The sequence below is a fragment of the Cynocephalus volans genome, chromosome 8, assembly GCF_027409185.1.
Source record: "Cynocephalus volans isolate mCynVol1 chromosome 8, mCynVol1.pri, whole genome shotgun sequence".
NCBI lineage: Eukaryota > Metazoa > Chordata > Mammalia > Dermoptera > Cynocephalidae > Cynocephalus > Cynocephalus volans.
Genome location: NC_084467.1, coordinates 58,008,017 through 58,028,631, shown reverse-complemented (window position 1 = coordinate 58,028,631; position 20,615 = coordinate 58,008,017). Strand labels below are relative to the sequence as shown.

The following is a 20,615-nucleotide window of genomic DNA, read 5'->3' as shown; positions in this document are numbered from 1 at the left end:
TTTAAATTGGTGTCCTTTTCCCAATCGTTTTTGGTTGTGTTGTCATGATTTGATTTGACTGTCTTTCTTAAAAGTTCTATACCTCATTTAAAGAAAAATACTAATGAACTTTAGTTAATTCATATTTCTAAGGAATTTTATATCACTCCTTAAGATGAACTGGAGACATTGTGAAATTTTATAAGACTCATGAACTAAAGTAGAAGTGTACCTTTTGTATGTCACATTATTTAAATTACACTGATGTTGCTAATGAGGTTTAGACCTTAAATGACTTGGCTTCATTTCCTGTTCTGTGTTTCCCTCAAGTAATATTTTTTAAAAAGAAGTTAATCAACAGTTTTGGTTTTAGAGAATGGGTTTAGAACTACAAGAAATAAACGTAGGAAGCTCTTATATCTTCAGTCCTTTTTCTTTTGAAAACAGATAAACATTTAGGTACTCAGAGGCTCAAAACAACTATTTTAACCATGAGGGCCAACACAGAATGTTTATCTTGCTGGTCACCCCAGATATTCCATAGACTTTGCTCTTCCTCAAAGTCCAGACAGGTTTGAAAGACATGTTTCCTCAAGTCCAGACATGTTTGAAAGGTAGTGAGGGCATGTTTCTTTGCTTTAGTTTCATGGGAGAAGGTGAGATGAAGGAAGAAAGAAAAAGTTAAGTATCCTATTTTACAGTTTTTGGCATGTGCAAGTAATGCCTGTAGTGTTGGGCCTTTCATTTTTTGTGGGTGCCTGCAGGAAGTGATGCTTCCTGGCAAGTTAAACTTGGGCATCTGTGACCCAGAGCCTGAGTGCTGTGTGAAATGGGCAGAGTGCCCAGACTGAGGCTGTTGTAATCCCATCTGTGCCTCCTCAAAAGGCAGTTACTTCCTTTGCACTGTGGACATTGGACATTCTTGTAGATTGTGATCAGGAGAAGGAAATTATAGATAGTAATTAACACATCCATTCTTTTTTTTTGGTAGCTGGTCAGTATGGGGATCTGAACCCTTGACCTTGGTGTCATTAGCATCACACTCTAACCAACTGAGCTAACCGGCCAGCCCTTATTGTTTTTGTTTTTGTTTTTGTTTTTGTTTTCCATTCCTTAATGACAAATCTCAACTGATAATGTTAATAATTATTGTGTAATATGTTACAAAGTGTTTAAGATCATAGAATTTTACTTTTAACTTTTTATTCTTAAAATTTTCAAACATATACAAGAGTAGAATGAACCCCATGCAACTTAATTGTTGAAGTCACCTGGCTTCAACAATTAGCAATTAACTCATGGCCAGTCTTGCTTATATCACACTCCCCTCTGTCCACTCTTGTAATTTTCATCACCATAGATTGGTATTGGCCTGTTCTTGGTCTTTATATGAATGGAATTGGACAGGATGTGCTCTTTGGTGACTGGCTTCTTTTGCTCAGTATAATGTCTGAGAAATTCACTCATGTTGCTTGCATAGGTAATTCGTTTCTTTTTTCTCTCACCTATGAGAGAGCTCTCAGCCTGAACTATTTCACTCCCTGCTCCCCTGCTGTTCCACTTCTGTGTGTCTCTCCCACGTCTCTTATCTCGGCCCCTCCTCTTCGTAATTTCCAAGCTCATCCCTTCATATTTCTCAGTTAACCTCTCCTTCGAGCATCTTCACTCTCTCCCTAATTTCTCAGGACTCCTCTACTTTTAAAAATGCTCTCATGCCAACAATCCTCCCTCCCCTGAAGCATTCTGTCCAATTCCTTTTCTTCACTACCCTGCCAGATTTCCCTAAATATTCCCCTCTACTCACTGCCTGCATCCCTGACTGAATAGTTCTCCCTTCAGCCCCTGATCATTGGACCTCCATTCCTTCCACACTGTGGAAACCACTCACTGAAAGGTCCCCAGGAACTTCCCAGTCACAGAGTCTTGCTCTCTACTTCCTTTACCCTCATAAAGTGACTAATCACTATCCTTCCACATGGCTCTGTGAATAACAATTACTGTGTGTTTTGTTTGTTTGTTTGTTTGTTTTATAAAAGTATCATATGTGGTTAAGAGCACAGAATCTGGAGCCAGGCTGCTGGGGTTGGGGAGCTGACTCCTCCGTTTACCTTCCCTCTGACCTTGGCTGGGTTGTAAGTGGCTACCTCCCTCTGTTCCCTTAATTCTAAACTGGGAAGAACAATAGTAACAACCTCATAGCATTGTTTTGAGAATTAAGTAAGTTGATATCTGTAAAGCCCTTAGAACACAACTTGGCAAGTGTAAGTGCTATGTAAGTGTTAGCTATTAATATCAAAAAAACCAGCCCACTAAAAATCCCCTAAAATTTTCCCACCTAGCAGTGGCTACATTTTGGAGTATATTCTTCTAATATGTTTTCTGAGTATAATATATTTTTAATGAAACATTTATATAGCATTAACTTGCCCTTCTTCCCTAACATTTCCTCTCTTCCCCTAGCTTTTGTGATGGTGTTGCCCCAGTCCAGGGCAGTTCCCCTACCCCTTCAAATAATACTCACTTTACTATGATCTCCAGAATATAAGGCTAGTTAAAATAAAAACAGGCAATGCATATAACATGTGCCTATTTGTATTTTTTGAGACAGATAAATGCGTAATCATGTCTGTATACACATGGGATGTCTTCAGAAGGAAACATGAGAAACTAATAACAGTGACCGCCTAGGAAAGTGTAGAGTATAAGGAGAGCTAGTTTTTGTTGTATACCCTTTTGAACTGTTTAAAATTTGAGAAATTTAGTTAATGAAATAATAGTAATCTGTTTTTCAGGGATGTTGTGAGCAATGAATAAAATAACTTTACCTAAAGCCCTTAACACAGTGCCTAGCACAGAAAAAGCACTCCATAAACATTAGCTTTTGTTTTCGATATGAAATAGTTGTTCAATACATCCATTCATTTATTCATTCATTCATGGATAAACACAAGACATCTGGCTATCCTAAGCCAGCCATGCAGATATAAAGAAACCTTTTCTAAGCCAGTCTTACTACAGTAGGTAGAGAGTAAAACTTGTTTGTAAGCATCTTTCTCAGTCACTGTCAGTGTTGACTGTAAATACATAACCCTGCATAACCCAGGCCCAGCATAGCACAGAAGGGACTGGATCCTGCACTTCTGTGGGTCACCATCAGAGGGCTGATCCCCATGGACCCATCTTCACCAACTGAAAACCTGTTTGGGGCACGGTATGAGGGTATGTGACAACATGACCCTTGGATTCTGGGTGCTACCCAAGTGGCCATCCCATGCTGGAGGTGAAAGTTCAAAGTGCCAGCAACCGACCCTGATCAAGTGCATGGGAACCCCAGGAATTCCACCCAGGCTTCTCCGGGCTAGGCAGAGAACCAAGTAGGTGGGTATCTATTGGCTCAGAATAGGCACTATTTTCTGGGATACCTATGGGAAGAAGTAACAAGATGTACCCTGTTCCTAAGGAAACAAACACTGGGCACACAAACACCCCAGGGTGATAGATTCATTTTGGCTGAAGTGTTGGTTGCTACATCACATGTCTTAATCTAACCCAGGTATTTATTGAGGCCTCATTCTGTGCATTAGTCAATATGAGAGAGAAGGTGGCATGGGATAACTCACCTGCCTGATCAGGGCATGGCTTTGAAGTTGAAGAGATCTGGGTTGAGATCCTGTTTCTACTACTTACTAGCTTGATAGTGTGATCTTGGGCAAATTACGTAAACGTCCTAAGCCTCAGTCTCAATAGGTATGATAAATGCAACCTCTCCTGGTTGCAGAGAAGATTAAACAAACTAGTATATGTATAGAGTACTTGACACAGTAGCTGGTACATAGTAAGTAATGAGTAAGTGTGGTTGCTGTATTATTATTATTTATCTACAGTTTAGCGGGAAGACAATATTTATATACACAAAGTCAGTTACATAACAATAGGCATTAAATAATACAGTTAAGTACTGAAATAAATAGTGTCACAGACCTATTTGAGAGCTTGATGATAGCTATAAATCCTCTCCTCAGAAAGAAAAAAAAAAAAAAAAGACATGCGCAGCCAGTTTTGCACACAGTTGTAGGGTATTCATACACAACTCCCCCTGCCTGCCCTTTTCATGTATGGGCCAACTTCTCAGGAGTCCTTGAACCCCTCAGCTGTAAGCATGTAGCAAGAATACGTAAAGTGAAGTAGTCACTGTAAGCAAATTAGACAGGGAGACTTTCCTTTGAAGAGTTACAAATGTAAACTAGGGCCTAAAGAGAGAAAATTTAAATAGGCCAAGAGAAGCAGGCAGAGAACTTGAGCAGAGGTGCACAGGCAGGACTTGTATACACAGCCCATGAGGCCAGGGAATAGGATGACAGCTTCCTGACACTGCATCAGTATAGCAGTAGAGGTTTGGGCCAGGCCTCTGCTATCAGCCTGCCTGGACTTAAATCCCAGCCAAGTAGCTTGCCAGCTGTTTGACACTAGCCACACAGTTAACTTCTCTGTGTCTCAGTTTCTTCATTTATAAAATGGGGATGAAAACAGAAACTACCTCACTGGGTTATTGTGAAGATTCAGTAGGATAATGTATTGACAGTGATTGGCATCTAGCTCGGTGTTTGGCATATAGTAAACTCTATGTAGAAATAAGCCTCTTTTATGATTAGGATTTTTATTATGGTGGCAGAAACATTAGAGAGGATCTTGGGTGCAAAGCCAAGCCCTTTGGACTTTTCCTGGGGGGTCTGGGGAAAGTCAGAGAGAAACAAACTAAAAGTGGTACAATATCTGAGCATAGTGGTCAGGACAGATTAGACTGGAGAAAGACTAGGGGCAGGAGTGCTGTTACAAAGCTGATGCAGTAGCTGTGACTTGAAGTGCTGGAAGCCAAGACTCAGATAAAATAGAAGCCAGGAGAATGGGGAACATAAAACTGAGGGGTTTGTCAGAGTAGAACTCAAGAGATTTGGGAAGTGCCAGAGTCTTAAGTTTGTATTGCCTAATAAGTCTAATAAGGCACTGTGACTTCTGAGCACTTGAATGTGGCTGGTCCACACTGAGATATGCTATAGTGTAAAATACACACTGGGTTTCAAAGATTTAGCACCAAAAAAGTGTCTCAATAATTTTTTACAATAATTACATGTCAATTTTGTTCATATTGTACTAAGTAAAATATATTTAAACTAATTGCACTTTTTTCTCTTTTTAAAAAATGTGAAATCACATATTTGGCTCACATTCCTATTGGACAGCACTTAACCTAAGGAATTAGGAGGAGGGCTGAGGCAAAAGGATGCTTCAGTGATCAGAACAATGGTGGTGTCGCTCTTCGAGAAGGGATATCAGAAAGGTTGGGGGCAGAAAGTGGAGTTTCAAGCAGGTTTTCCTGTGTTGTGTTTGAAGCAACTGTGGATCATTCAAGTGTAAATGTAAATAGGCTATCATTTAACATTGGAATTCAGGTAAAGGGTCAGGGCTGTCTGTGAAGTTTGTTGGTCATAGCTAAAGTCATAAGGGTGGAAAGAGGACCTTTCCTGAGGACCAGTGTGTGCCAGGCATGTACTAAGTAACTTAACATGTGTTCTCTCAATTCATCCTGGTAACAAGCCTTGAAGATAGGTGCTATTATTATCCCTTCCCATTTTACAGATGAGGTAACTGAGGCTCAGAGAAGTAAAGCAACTTGGGATAGTAAGCAATGAGCCAGGATTTGAATTTATCTGAGTGTAAAAGCCCTTGTTCACTCTGCGACCCCCAAGTTCCAAGACTGAGCCCCTGAGGATACCTGGTCAGAAGAAGGAGCAGGAGCTGTAGCAAAGAAACATCACTGGACAGAGCAAGAACAGGGTAGTCTGGTTTCACGGAAGCCAGGAAAGAGACATGTTCCAGAAGGCAATGGCTCTTAAGAAAACAAATTTAGACTTTTGCAGCAAAGAAGTTTGTTAAATGATAAGAGCAATTTCAAGCCGAAGGAGGCTTAATTCCACAAGTTAAGGTCATTAAAAGGAGTTAGAATATTTTAGGGCTTTTTCAGAGCTTTGAAAAATTAAGCATAGATAGGAACTAGCATTCTTTTAAATTGACATGTTTTAATTCTGGGGCAGAAATAAACATGGGCAAGATCCAGAGGCATTGACTCTGATCATCATTATTGGTGTTTCTCAGGATGACCTATATCAGAATCACCTAGGACACTTACAAATACAGATTCTTGGGCTGTGCCCCAGACCTACTGAATCAGATTTTTTTTTAAACAAGTGCCCCAGGTGCTCTAGACACACAGTGAAGTTAAGAACTTGCTGCCCAGGCTCTGCAGCTCACTCTCTTTGGGATTTATCGCCCAGGATTGGCTCATTCTTGTGGCACCCTGCCAGCTTCTCTAGGGCACAGGAGGATGATGGGATCATCTTGTGTCTTTAGCAATAGCCTTGCCTAGAATCTGGGACGGTCTTTCTTTTAAATAAGAACAAGAATTCTCCTTCAATTCGTCTTCTCACAAGGCCACTTAACTCCATGCTTCCTACTAACATTTCTATGGGGACCGCCTATTTGAATGAGCAATGGCACCTAAATGAAGGCCAGTGTCTTCCTTTAGTGCTTCTAGCTGACACTTGCCCCTCCTTTCTTCCAACTTTTTTATTGTATTCTTGCTGTTTAGAGGCAGTACAGGGTGATGAGTAAGACCATGATCTTGGGAGTCAGGTAGCACTGAGTCTTAGCCCCACCATGTGAACCAGTGTGACTTTTTAGCCTCTCTGTGCTTCATCTGTAAAACAGAAATGATAAAAAAGATTCATCTCTGAGAGTTGTTAAGAAGATTAAATGCGATGATGCATGGAATTTACTTACCTGGCACAAGTACTTGGTAAATAGTGGTAGTTGTCAAAATCAATCATTATATCGTATTATCTTTATTATTCAGGGACATATACCCTGGATGACAGGTAAAGTCAACTAATGAAAGATACCAGATAAAGACTTCAAAAGGGTTTACAAGTCTAAAAACATGCTACTTTTACAGGATGAGCTCTGTTGAGGTCTTGAGAGAGACTCTTTTCATTGTTTTTCATTCTGTGAAACTTCTCTTAGAAGAGTTCTAGACACTCTCTCTTCCCCATCCCAAGCCACATTTCCCACCTTTCTGTGCAGGCCTCTATCATCTCTCACTCTCATTTTTCTCTTTACTAAGCCAGCAACATGTTCTTTTTGCCCTTTGCTCTCAGAACTGTGCAAGAGGAGGACAAGACGTGCAGCTGGCCACAGGTTCAACCACCCTTGGCCTCATGACCTGCAACTTTGGTCACGGAGAAGGGGAAGGAGGATTTTATGTCTTACTCCTCCCTCCTTTCAAGTCTCAGAGTTTGGGGTGTGCAGCACTGACAGCACGATAATAGAGATAATAGTAGAAATCATAGCTAATATTTGTAAGTTAGTTATAGTTTACAAAACAACAGATTAACAGTTATGTATCAGTAGGGGTTCAGTTATAGCAAACAGAAAGCACTCCTAGAAATTTTAGCAGAATGGGCTTTAATACAGGGAGTTAGGTGCTTGCATAATCTTTGGAAGGGCTTGAGGAGCAGGCTCTCCATAGTCTCTAGGAATGACTTGCAGACATTACCGTACAACTGGCCACCTGGGCCCAGCAGGGAGTGGAGAATAGGGAGGCTGCTGCAGCCACACAACTTCTCAGTACCGTATGACTAGTGACTCGACACTGGGATACCCCCTTCTCCACAAAGAGCAACCTCCCCACTACCCTGTTTATCAGCAGAAATAAGCCAAGCAGCAAGAAAGTGGCCTTCTGTAGACTTCCACCTGCCAGATCTCTCCTGAATGCATTGAATTGGCAGGTCCTGCATCACTAGAGCCTGAGCAGCAACGTAACCTGGGTGTATGAGTTTGCTAGGAGTGCCATCACAAATTACCAAACTAGGGGGCTTACACAACAGAAGGTTACGTTCTCACGTTTCTGGAGGCTAGAAGTCTGAGATCAAAGTGTTAGCAGGGTTAATTTCTTCTGAGGCCTCTCTTCTTAGGTTGTAGATGGCCTTCCTCTCCTGCCTTCACATGGTCTTCCCTCTGTACCCATCCATGTCCACTTCCCCTTTTTATAGGAGCACCAGTCGATTGGATTAGGGTCCCCCCCCCAATGACCTCACTTTAACTAAATTACCTTTCTAAAGACCCTGTCTCAAAATACAGTCACATTTTGAGTTCCTGGGGGTAGGACTTAAGTATATGAATTGGGGGGGGGGGGGCACTCAGTTCAGTCCATAACCTAGGAGATGTAGTTTTTCACTTTCCAGCCCTGAAGTTCAGTGAAGCACACTAGGAGGAGGGTAGAACTACAGCTTCATACTAATCCTCGGGACTTCAAAGTGCTTACTGAGGATGCAGGTACTAGATGCTCAGAAAAAGTACTCTTTATTACACTCACATGCTCATTTTATCTGATGCTATTAAGAGTCCTTTGATATAGGAAAGTATTATTATCCCCATATTTCCCATAAGAAAATTGAGGTTTAATTAAGTTCCAAGTCCTACCCAGGGCCTCAGAGCTAGGAAGCAGCAGGGGCAGAAATGAGCCCAAATCCCCTGGCAAATTCTTGAATGTGTTCCTGGAACTAAATATCCCAGGCATCGTGTAGAGGTTGTATCACAAGTTCAAATAGAGGGCCCTGCATGAGCACCAGCAAATGTTAAAGGGGCAGCTGCTACTCACATCCAGCCCAGTTTTGTAGGATTTTTTTCAGAAATCTTCCTTTTAAAGTGAAATCTCCATTTTTCAAATGTTGACAATTAATTTAAAGCTGAAACACACACAAACACACATGTACGTTATTGACTTAATACTATATGGGGCCCACCAAACACATCTGTTGTCGGGACTTAACCTACAGTCTCTGATGTGAATAATTAAGTGTTCATGAGACTAGAAAAACTGTTTTTAAGAGTCTGACTCGGCACTCCCTGCATTCCCTGGACAGCCATATTAGAAAGTTGTTGCTACCTGGTCACATAACCTTGAAATACTTCTGTATTTGTTTCCAAGCAAATGTGTTTTTCACCTTGTTAATGATCTTAGGGGCCCAGCATTTTATAAGCACGTGCAGGGTGCATTACTGAGAGTTGCTCCTTTTTGTCTTCTGATAGCCCTGCGAGGCAGGTGTTGTGTTCCCCCTTTTATAGAGAAGGGGCAAAGAGGTAGAGTAAGACATTGAAACTTGAAGTCAAGATCAGAGGCAGATCAGTGGAATCCTGTGCCTTTTTCTTTTCTTGTTTCTTGTTTCTTTTTTCTTTTTTTAACCTGCTCGTTTATTACAGCCATAAGGGGTGTGTTTGCTCATGAAAGTTGGCTTCACTCCAGTGATTCAATTACTGGCCAGGCCATGATGACTTGTGATTCAGATCTTGGAGCTTCCTGGTGCCTTCCTCCAGTGTGCTGTGACACTATTTCCATCTCCACCCTTTTCTCCCTGCTTCAGGCCCCTCTCGACAGAGATTAAAATGCCCATATTTCCCCAGTGGGGCATCTTGTTCCTGGGAATGTCTAGGAACCTGAGAATTTAGGTGAACCACAGCATTAAAACCAATGCAAATTATTTGAATAGCTAAATACTACAAATGGTTATTCAAATCTGCTACCCATATGTAAATATGAAAGCAAGGCTGCAGAAGTGATAGCCAGAGTTTTATCAGACCACAGTCTGCACAAGCACGCACAGGCCTTGGTCTGGGTGGGATAGAAGCCTGGTGGCTTAGGATCTCCAGATGCTGACTTCAGTCCTTGCCTAGGTGCATGCAACAATAAGAACATTCTTGCTTAGTTTGAGTATATGAGAGGGGAGGCTGCCCTCCAGAAACTAGATGGACAAACAAGATGCCTTGTGCTCCAGAAGGGGTGTTGCACAAACACAAACAGGTAATCAGCAAGACCCCAACTCCAGGTCACGGAGTGTCAAAGTCACTGTTGATTCAGAATGACCTTGTGCAATGTTCAGTGGTGGCCTAAGTGTTTGTAGATCAAATGAATTGGAATTGCATCCTTTCCTTGGTGCAGGCAGAAAGGGTGGCTTCTGGAGGGAAGAGTGTTACAAGCTGCTTTAAAGCTTATGAGCTGGGTTAACTTGAAGCAGGTTTTTCTAACTTCAGTTGCCTCATCTATAAAACAAGGATGGATAGTAATACACCTTTCAGGATCAGAGTGAAGCTTCACGGAGTAATGCATATGAAAGCAACATGTGTGTTCTCAGGTTCCATACAAATATCAGGCGGTGTTTGCCTCCGAAGCTATAAGAATAAAGCAAGCTTTTTATCCACCTAGTAGCACAAACAAACAGCCAGACATCCCCTCCACTGAGAGAAGACCAAAGAAAACCCTCCAAAGGCACAGAGATGTTAGGAGATACTTGTTTCCTCAGCCCAGCTGTTGATGTGCAAAGCAGCAGCAAGCAGGAAGGAAGCCCTCAGCTAGACCTCCATCTCCTCCAACACCTCCCACTTCTCAAGCAGCATGGCCCTCTTTGCATAATAGACAAGTTCCTCAAAGAGACTTCTTAACTTGAAACCATGTAATTTTGATCTGATTTCTTGGTAGGAAGAATGTTATAATCAGGGCTGGCCAGTTAGCTGAGGTAGAGCATGGTGCTGATAACATTGAGGTCCAGGGTTCAATCCCTATACAGCCAGCCACCAAAAAAAGAAGAATGTTATAATCAGAGATTATATTCTTTTCCAGTGGCTCAGTGTACAACTCTTTCTAGGAGTGACCATAAATACCTCATTCAATTGCTTTCCCAAAGCTTTTTCTTTTCTTTTCTTTTCCTTTTTTTTTTGGGGGGGGGGGACTGGTAAGGGAATCGCAACCCTTGGCACAGTGTGGTCTGCACCACGGCCTATATAGGATCTGAACCCACAGCCTCAGCACTACCAGTGCTGCACTCTCCCGAGTGAGCCACGGGGCTGGCCCCCCAAAGCTATTTCTTTTTTTTTTTTTTTTTTTTTTTTTTTGTGACCGGCACTCAGCCAGTGAGTGCACCGGTCAGTCCTATGTAGGATCCGAACCCGCGGCGGGAGCGTTGCCGCGCTCCCAGCGCAGCACTCTACCGAGTGCGCCACGGGCTCGGCCCCCAAAGCTATTTCTATACAATATTTAGTAGAAAGTTGTTTGCATTTAATTTATAAAGCCTTAAAAATCACCCATCTCTTAAAGATTAACTTATTTTCTGGGTGGGGTTGTCCACGTACCAGCAAAAGGGAAGGGACTTTCAGAAAAGAAATTGTACCTGAGTTGGGAACCTGGAGAGGCGGCAGTGCAGGAGGAGGGGCTGGGCTACCCCTGAAGCAGAAGAGGAAAGCATCTAATTACTTGTGAAACATTGTCTCTGTGAGGGCAGGAGGTGTGTCTGTCATACCCATTTATTCTCAACACACTGTGCCTAGTACCAATAGCTCAATTAAAGATGTGTTGCCTTTGTAGGTCCTGGAACCTGCAAGATTCCCCCAGTGGAAGGGAGCAGGAAGCCATCTCTCTCTGTGAAGGAGCAGGTCAGAACAGATGTCAGAATGGGGGAAGTTGCAAGACACCTGAGCTGGCAGGCATGAACTGTGAATTGCTCGCTGTTTTTAATACTGACTATATCACAGTTGGGAAATAAGAGAGTCCTCCATGTGCTAGATTCCAAGTTTCTCACCAATTTTAGAGGGACCTACCCAAGCATTTTTTTAAATGAAGCCTGACTCTGGACTATTTGCTTACAGCCACGTGGGTGGGAGCATTGATTGGTCCAGCAGTCCTGACACATGTGAATTATTCTGCAGTTTACAGGAAAACTTGCTCAGGCCTTGGAAACTTTATGCCCTGGAGGTTGAGAAGAAGAAGAGAATGCTTGGTATTAGTCTCATGCAAAGGGAACATTTAGAAAGTCCTTAAGGTGCAGCCTGGAAACCACAGTCCACTTAGAAAGAGTATCATGTTCTCCTTCTACACTCTGGGGGCCTCAGAACCAGCGCCATCTGGAACAGGAGCCCAGTTTAACATGCTGCAGGGAACAAAGCAAGTAACCAGCTTGTTGCGAATCAGGGCACTGCACACTATTCAGGATGAGGGTTCCCAACGCCTCAGTCACATTCCAGATGCTCTGTTAATAAGCACTGGCCTGGGAGCACAGAGGGGGTCTGGGCCAGGCTTCTGGGTGTGAGCAAAGTCACCAAGAGGAGACCCTAGGCCTCTCCTTTGGGTGGTGCAGGGTGGCTGAGGAATCTGAGGAGAAGGCAGCTAGTCCGGGAGTGTGTTAAAATGAGGTTGCCCACAGCCTAGGGCAGGGCAAGGCCACACTGCCCTGCCACACGCTTCCTCCTCATGGTTTCCTGTACTGCTAGTTCTTCCTTATTCCTAGGGGAATCCTCTGTTGACTGTCACCAGTCCTTTCATTCCACACTGACACTAGAGTGGGCAGAATTGCCTAGGGACATGCTAAAAGGGCTGCTGCCATTGCCCCAACCAGACCCAGTCAATCAAAACCCCCAAGGCTTATTGACCAGGTAGAGGGGGGGAAGACAGACAGGTAAACAGGGAATTTCAGTTCATCATGCTTTGTGTGACACCTGCCCTGTCCCTCTCCCTTCCTCCCCAGGTAAGAAAAAAAAAAAAAATAGCAACAGCAATTAATGGAGTGCCGTGGTCCTATGCTAAACACTAGATGTGTATCGGAGAATTGAATTCTAAAAAAAAAAATCCCTTTAAGGTGGATAATAGTATCCTTATATTACAAAAGAGAAAACTTGGGCTCACAGCGATGAGATAACCTGCCAGGTTTCACCTGTTTAGTAAGTGTCAAAGGCAGGGTCCAAACCCAGGAATATGAAGCTTGCTGATTAGGCTGATTTCAAAGTTCTGCACACAGCTGAAAGCACAGTTTTATTTGTACATTTGACCTAAAGCTTCCTCTGACCTCTGACCTCAGAGGGTACAAACCCTACCCAAGTCCTTGAACTCACCATTGGAAACATTCTGAGTCTGGTAGAACTCTGTGGAGCACCATGGGGGACACCAAGGAGCCTGTGGCTTGCTGTTGTTTTTTGCAGCCTTGTCTGGTATAAGCCTTTATGGCAGAATTACTTTGTGCAGCCGTGGCCTCTCCAGAAGGCTGAGTCAGCCTGGGTTTGCTGCCGGCGCCACAGTGCCCTAAGACTTTGCTGAGCCCTTGCAGAGTGCCAGGGAGGCACACCTACTGTCCACCTGCTCCTATGAGTCATAAAACTGCCACATGCCGCCAGGCCTGTCAGCTCTGCATTTCCCTCCAGTTGCCACCATGCCAAGAGTGAACTTAACCGTATATGGCAGGGGTACCTGGCGGCACTTTTCCCTGGCTGGCCTTTCTCTTGAAATGTGCCATTGGACAACCAGACAGGTCGAAGCTCGAGGGCCAGCATATTTCCATTGCTTTACACCAGGGGGCTGGGGGGAGAGGGCAGCGGGGCAGCCTAGAATCCCAGGACTCAGGCCAGAGAGGAGTCAACCCTCAAACATATGGTAGGGTGACAAGATTAGTAAGTGCCCTGACCACCTGGGTGAGGCCAGGGAGAGGTCAAACGTGGGAATGACGTTTTATTAATTATGTCAGACTTGAGGCTACTCATGTATCCCATTTGATATTTACTACGGGTCTGTTTGTCATTGACAGTCTTTCAGCTGAAAAGTTCCCACTTTTTCTTGAATAAAGACTTCCTTATCTGCGTAACTAACATTCTCAAAACGATTGCACATCTTGATTGCACCTAAAATGCATGCTTTATGCAAAGTTCTCTAGAGGAGCTCTCTCTACCTGTGTTTTGTTGCCAAGCCTTGCACCAGCCTAATGATTGGGTAAGAAAGACCAAAAGAAATAGAATGAAACCTTCTATTAAAGTAGGTAGCAGCAACATTAAACTGACATGTAATGTGGCTGCTGGTGGCAAATGCTCATTGTTGCTGGAGGCCCCCTAACTACTTCAGATGTTTATTTGTATTTGTTTCCTCAGAAGATCCTAGAAAAGGCTACTTTTATGCTATATGTTAGGGTGCATTGATAGATCTGCTAGTGCTGGGTTTCTGCAAGTCAAACATTTATTTAGGTGCTCACCTGAATGACAAGCTTAGACACCTGGACCACCACTTGAATTGCTGAGGGGCACTTTAGTAACTGTCTCCAAGAGGCTGTGATGACTGGAAAAAATGCATCCATTTTCCTTAAAGTAGCACAAATTATTGTGAATGTTTAAATAACTTAAAGATGACAGTTATTCACCTTTAAAATTTTTCTCTTAATGTTTCAGGTAAAAACAATAATTGAAGATGTCCAGCAAAACCACAAGCACCAACAACATAGCCCAGGCAAGGAGAACTGTGCAGCAGTTAAGATTAGAAGCCTCCATTGAAAGAACAAAGGTAAGAACCCTTGCTTGGATTCGAAATGCTTTGTGTTCAGTTCCATGTGCTCTTTGAAGGCTGGGCCAAATGTCAGAGAAGATAATGCCATTTCATTCAGCTTGCTTCCAGGGGTTTCCTAGAGTTGGCTGAGAATCTCAGTATCCTAACTTTCATTTCCTACCTAGCATGGGACTCATTTCAAAACAGCTGAGAAGCCAAAGTGTCTCTTGGCCCCTCTGTTTATAAAACTCTGCACAGGATTTCCTGAGGACCCGCCTTCCCTGAGTTAATGTGGACAAGTCCAGTGATCCCTGTGTTCTAAGTCGGGACAGGGGTTCCAGGTGGACTTCATAAACACTCTCGTCATCCATCTGGAATTTATTAAGTGTTCTAGACTTCTCAGTGCAGCTGAGGTGGCCTTGCATAACAAGTCAACAGTCAGGGTCTCCTTTTTAGGCAAATGGGTGTGGCCCTCCATGACCACTTTCTGCACCCAGGGAGGAGAATGCAAGCTTTAGTTGAGATCTCATGGAAAAACCAGAATATTTATCTTAGGTCACCTGACTTTGACGTCTTTTCCCCCCAGATCCCAAGAGAGGACTGGGCAGTGAGTTCCCTGGAATGTTGTGACTAATGCTGTTTTCTAGAAACTGAGCAGTCACCTGATAAATTCCTCTGTGCAGGAGATAGTCACCTGTCTTCAAAGCATGATGCTGCCTACGCTGTACTTGACAGGGCTCAGCTGCCCATGCCCCGCACCTTAGGACCCCAATGTGACAATTGTGTGGGATCTCCCTCCCAGACCTCTGACACAAGGCATGGCATTTTCCATTTTTAATTCATACTGGAGTGAGGCACTGCATCTTCCCATGCTGGTTTTGTCCCTCTTTTTATTTCCCCAAGCCCAGTCTCTAACAGTAAATCTTGAAGCTCTACAACTGGGCTCCAGAGTTTTGGCTCCAAGCCCATAGTTCAGTCTTAAACTCTATTTTTCATTCCAATCTATTTTTTCTTGGATAGAAACTAAGATACAATCTTCCCTTGATTCACACACACTTCCTGCCCTACCTCAACTTTTTATTTTGAGAAATTTTAAACCTACAGAAGAGTTATAACAACAAATGTTTATATATTCTTTACCAAGATTCACCAGTTGTTAACATTTGGCCATATTTACTTGCATACGTGCTCTCGTGCGTGCTCTCTCTCTCGCACGCGTGCTCTCGCGCTCTCTCCCCCCCCCACACACACACACAGAAAATACATGCAATTTTTTCTTTAAACCAGCTGAAAATTATTTTCAGTTCAGGATTATCTAATAACAATGTCTGTCACACAATCCATCTTTGAAGAATTAGGGCCAGTCATTTTGCAGAATCACCCTCACTTTGGATGTGATTATTTGCTGATTAGGTTCCAGTGAAATGTTTTGTCACAGTGCTAGCCAGCTAGCTGGTGGTGTGTCCTCAGTACTCACATGAGGGGACACATGAGGCCAGTTTGTCTGATCCTTGTTAAGTCTGATCACTTGGTAAAGGAAGGCCTTACCTGCCAGATTCTCCATTTTCAAGGTACTGTTTCCCTTTTTCCCTAACAAGTCATCTGAGAGCATTGCTCTGAGTTTCTGATTACCTGTTCAAATCAGTCTTCCACTGCATGGCTTAGTATTCAAATACACTCTAAAAGTTTGTAAGTAAAGTGTTTTCTTTGTTTGTTTGCTGTGGTTTTGTCTCCACGTTAGGTTTCGAAGGCATCCGCGGACCTCATGTCCTACTGTGAGGAGCATGCCAGGAGTGACCCTTTGCTGATGGGGATACCAACCTCAGAAAACCCTTTCAAGGATAAAAAAACTTGCATCATCTTATAGTGGAATAATGGAACAGTTCCTCACCTCTTCTCAACAAAGCATATTATGAGCAGGTCCTTGAAGAGATTTACCTTAAGCTTATTTGATAACCACTGCTAATAACTAAAATGCTCTTAACTTGGAATAATGGACGCAAGTCTTTATTTTCCAAGTTGTGCTTTCTCTAAAATGCCCTTTACTGATTTAATACAGAATATCAATCTTGTTTTCCATTTGGTCACTGTGGTGTTATATTGGGTTACTGTTTAAGGAAAGTTGGTCTGAGCCTTTTTAAAAACATAATTATATACTTTAAATATATAGTTGATTCAGATATGTCAAGACCTAAATTGCCTAGCGCCTGTCAAATTAAAATGCCAAGAGTAACATAAACCCTAAAACCTTTATATCATATTATGTTCTTAATAGGGTTTGTGCCAACCTGTATAGTATACAAGGAGAAGGGGTGTATTGTGTATATATATGTCTTTGTGTATACACATATCAAAGCTTATTTCCTTATTAAAACTTCCCTCTCTCCATACCATCAGTTCCTCTACTCTAGAAGTTATACCTTTATCTTGATCTGTGTGTAGGTAGAATAAAAAACTCTTTTCATGTAGTTATTGTACAAAAAGTAAAGAGCATCCTAAAGATTGTATTCATTGTAATCCAGTAATGCAGTCATCTCTCCTCTCTTGAACTTCCTAGGCTATGATAAACTGGGCCAATTAAAAATTTAAAACTGAACTAAAAACCCTTTGATAATATGAGGTATTAATTCACAAAGAGCTTTTTGGGCTTCAGTGATCCTGAGTTGAGAAAAGGGGAGGAAACCCTTGGGAAGACCCTGGGCAGCTGTGCTCCCAGGGCTCATGTTCTCTCCTGGATTAGGGGTAGACACCTCTGAAATTTCCACCCTAATTATTGGAATGAGACAGCATAAACATGAGCCCCGCCAAGAGAGAAGCAAAAATGTGTGAAAACCAGCTGCTCTTCTTGGCCCAGCTCTGTGGTTCAGCCCTCTCTCTTTCTCTCTGCCTACCCTGTGTCTTTCCTCTCCTGCTAGAGCATGTGTTTTCAGAGGTAATGTTCCCCTCCCCAGCCCCAGGTGGGTGGAACACTGTGGGAAAGAAATGTCCAAAAAACATAAAGATATCAAGACACTTAAGCTCTTTCAGTTATCTGCAGCTTCATCCCTACCTTGTCCACTAACTGGGAGGAGCACAGGTCACCCAAAAGAGGCTTGGATTCAGTGGTGTTCTACCTGGGCACAAGGGTTCTGGCAGCTGAGAATTGGTCCCCTTGCTTTTCCTCTGGACATGAATATAACCTCACATCCTCAGAATTTCTAGTGGGATCTCAAAAGAAGGAATCTCCTATGGCCAAGAGAGTATCTTTATCAAAGAGGAAGCGAGGGTCTGGAAACAAAACCATACACTAGGCCTTTGATATTTTAATTCATCTTCAGTTCATTAAAAGTAACTACTAATGAAGGATTAAAAACCTATTCTCAAAAAGGACTCAACCCCAAGAGGGAATTAGTTACAACTATTTTCCCTAATTCTGTACAATCTACCCTGCAAAGCAAGCCCCTTTTAAAACCTCAGGTTTGGGCTTTAAGTAGTTCATTGAGAATGAACAAATGCAGTTCTATTTTTAAACTGCTCAAATATATTTAGTATTTCTCCAAGTCACCCAACTACTCAGCATTGTGAACTGCCTTCACTTTTCCAAGACCATGTGAAGATCATGGCACTGCCTGAACCTTCTGTCATCTACTGCTTGATTCTGCGATAGGCCCAGTTCCCAAGTAAATTATAGACACCTACTTAGGAGAGAGAAAGGATTTAACTTTCAAAAGGTGAAATTTGAAATGTACTCTAAAAAGACAACTTTACATTTAATGCTTCACTTAATGAGACATTCTTTTTTTATATGACAATATTTTTCTACTGATAGTTTCAGAACACTAATCTTATTTTCACTCTGATTTTTAGCATATTTCTTTAAATATTTATAATACAACTTATTACAAAATATTTTCATGAAATTACTTTTAGTATACCATTATGTGCACATTATTGGTAGGAAGCATAGTATATTCTTTAGTACTATGACATGTTTTTCACCTAACAGTAAACAAATATGTTTTGCTATATATTCATTGATATGTTTGTAGTGGTAAGAAATGGACTTGAGTTCCTAGGAGATTTCATTTTATGTTCACTGGTCAGATATAATAAAGGCTATGACTATAAATGTCTTGTAACTTCCTAACCAGGTGTAGGGCATATTCATGAAAAATGGATTCAAATTCTTTGATGCTGGAACCAAGAGGGGAAAAATTGTAGCTAAATGTTGATATAACTAGACATCTATGTGAGAAAGTATAATATATGTATACATATATATAATATGCAGAAGTCACTTTTATTTATCAGGCTTTATTCTACTTGTGAAGCCACAGTCTGTCTACAGCGGTTGGTTTATGATAATGATAGACAAATGCCCAGTGTGTTTTGTTTTTTCCAACTACCACTATAATGATACACTTACTCATATTTATACATGCAGCTTCCTGACTTCATTTCCATGATGCTATTTTAATATGTTCAATATACTTTGTTTTTAATGCTGCTTCTGTTAACAGTGATCTCTTCTCTTTCTTTTTTTAATCTTATATCTCCATTAGTTCATCATAAATCTGTCTAGTTGAGGCCTCAGGACTATGGCAAGATAGCTAGATAAAATTTCATGACTCCAAAGTATTTTACAGAAACACCTTTTTTTAATAGGGAAAATATTTTATATGCCAGGTGGTTCACGAGCTATGGGTTGTAGCTAAATACTTTTTTTTTTCCTAAAAAAAAAAAGTCAGGTTTTTAAATTCCTTACCTTATTAGAATGAAAAGTGCCATACTTACCTTTTAAAGGAAAGACTTGATTTTCTTTTTCCCTGTTGAGACTATTTTTGTATTTTACTAACAGTTAAACTATCAGAGAAAAAAAACAACTTTATACTGATGATTTAGTAATTTGGAGGCATAGGTTAGTATACATAGTGGAGGATGTGCCAAACTTTCTCTTCAAATGCCACCTGCTTGACCAATTTATAACCAAGGTAGTGTCATCTGACTGATTATTCTGAATTTTGATTTAAGATATATATTTATATATAGGCCCAAAAAGTGAATTGTATTGATTTCTTTTATGGTGACCTGTCAATAGGAAAAAATACATCAAGTCAAATAGAATTATTTATGTATATTGAACTAAAGCACTTACCTGAAATTGGTGGCCTAGATTTTAGCCCTGGATCATTTTCTAGTCAATCCTGTGTTGTGTGACTTTGGACAAGGCACTTCATCTCTCGGGGCCTTCATTTCTCCATTTGTAAGACATGGGGCTGGAAGTAAAGGATGGCTAAGATCCCATCCTGTTCCCAGATGCCTCAGTCCAGTGACCCTCCCCCACTGCTGGTCCTGCCAACAAGTTGGTGCTATAAGCTGCTTCATATATAGAATAGGCTTGTCTATAATGTATGCTCATTTAATAGCTTGTGAAAGGCCTTTTTGTTATACAGTGCTTTTTTTCTAGTTTTATGGACTTGGTGACTGTAATAATGTCTTGTTTTTTAGTCGTGTAACTATAAACATACATTCTCTCGATGTCTCAGTAAATTTGGATTTGATATATCATTGATGAGATCTTGTTCTATAACATTCTTTGGCTACTCATCTGTCCAGCATCTTATTAACCTAAACACTGTGATTGTTGTTTGAAAATCTGTTTCTATGGAAAGAATAAAAGCATTTACTTCACAGCTAGCATGTTCACAGATCTGACAGATATTTCATTAAAAGCACCTTTGCTTTCTTGACTGGATCAGTGGCTCATTGTATCATCCTGCCCATGTTTTGCTCAATAAATTAATAAAAGACCATTTCTCCTCCCCTTTGCCTTTATTCATTCAGTTACATTTCTGAGCACTTGCTGAGAGTGAGGTGCTGAGAGTAAGGCTCTAAAGACACCCAAATGAGTAAGACTCACACCAGCCTGTGAGAACCTCACATTCTAGAGCAAGGAGGGTGGGAATGACAGACACACAAACTACTCATTGTAGTACCACGTGAGAAACCCACAACTCAGGGGAACATGGTGCAGTAAGGGCCCAGAGGAAGGAGGAACCAGCTCCATGTCCGTGAACCCTCCCGAGAAGGCTTCCAAGGGAGGTGATGTTTTAGCTGGGTCTGTGTTCACGGGGATGAAGTCTTGGGAGGAGATGCCAAGAGGGAGGAAAGTGAACTCAACACTAGTATGCAGAAGGTCTCCCGTACTACTTGTCTATTCTGTAAGCAACAAGGAGGCCATAGAGGGTGTTAGGAG

At 41.8% G+C, this 20,615-nt stretch overlaps 1 protein-coding gene across 6 annotated transcripts in view; it reads left to right on the top strand.

Annotated features, from left to right (window-relative positions):
• The window catches only part of GNG12 (G protein subunit gamma 12), a 119,329-nt gene extending 99,163 nt beyond the window's left edge, over positions 1 to 20,166 (top strand). For 4 of the 6 annotated variants that reach the window (XM_063106271.1, XM_063106266.1, XM_063106268.1 and 1 more), the window contains 2 exons: positions 14,287 to 14,398; positions 16,122 to 20,166. In XM_063106271.1, the coding sequence (XP_062962341.1) occupies positions 14,306 to 14,398; positions 16,122 to 16,247 (219 nt within the window). In that variant the 5' untranslated portion in view covers positions 14,287 to 14,305 and the 3' untranslated portion in view covers positions 16,248 to 20,166. Of the gene's footprint in view, positions 1 to 11,449; positions 11,518 to 14,286; positions 14,399 to 16,121 lie in introns of all 6 variants that reach the window. The other 2 variants (XM_063106269.1, XM_063106267.1) reach the window with 1 other exon arrangement.
• The last annotated feature ends 449 nt before the right edge of the window (positions 20,167 to 20,615 follow it).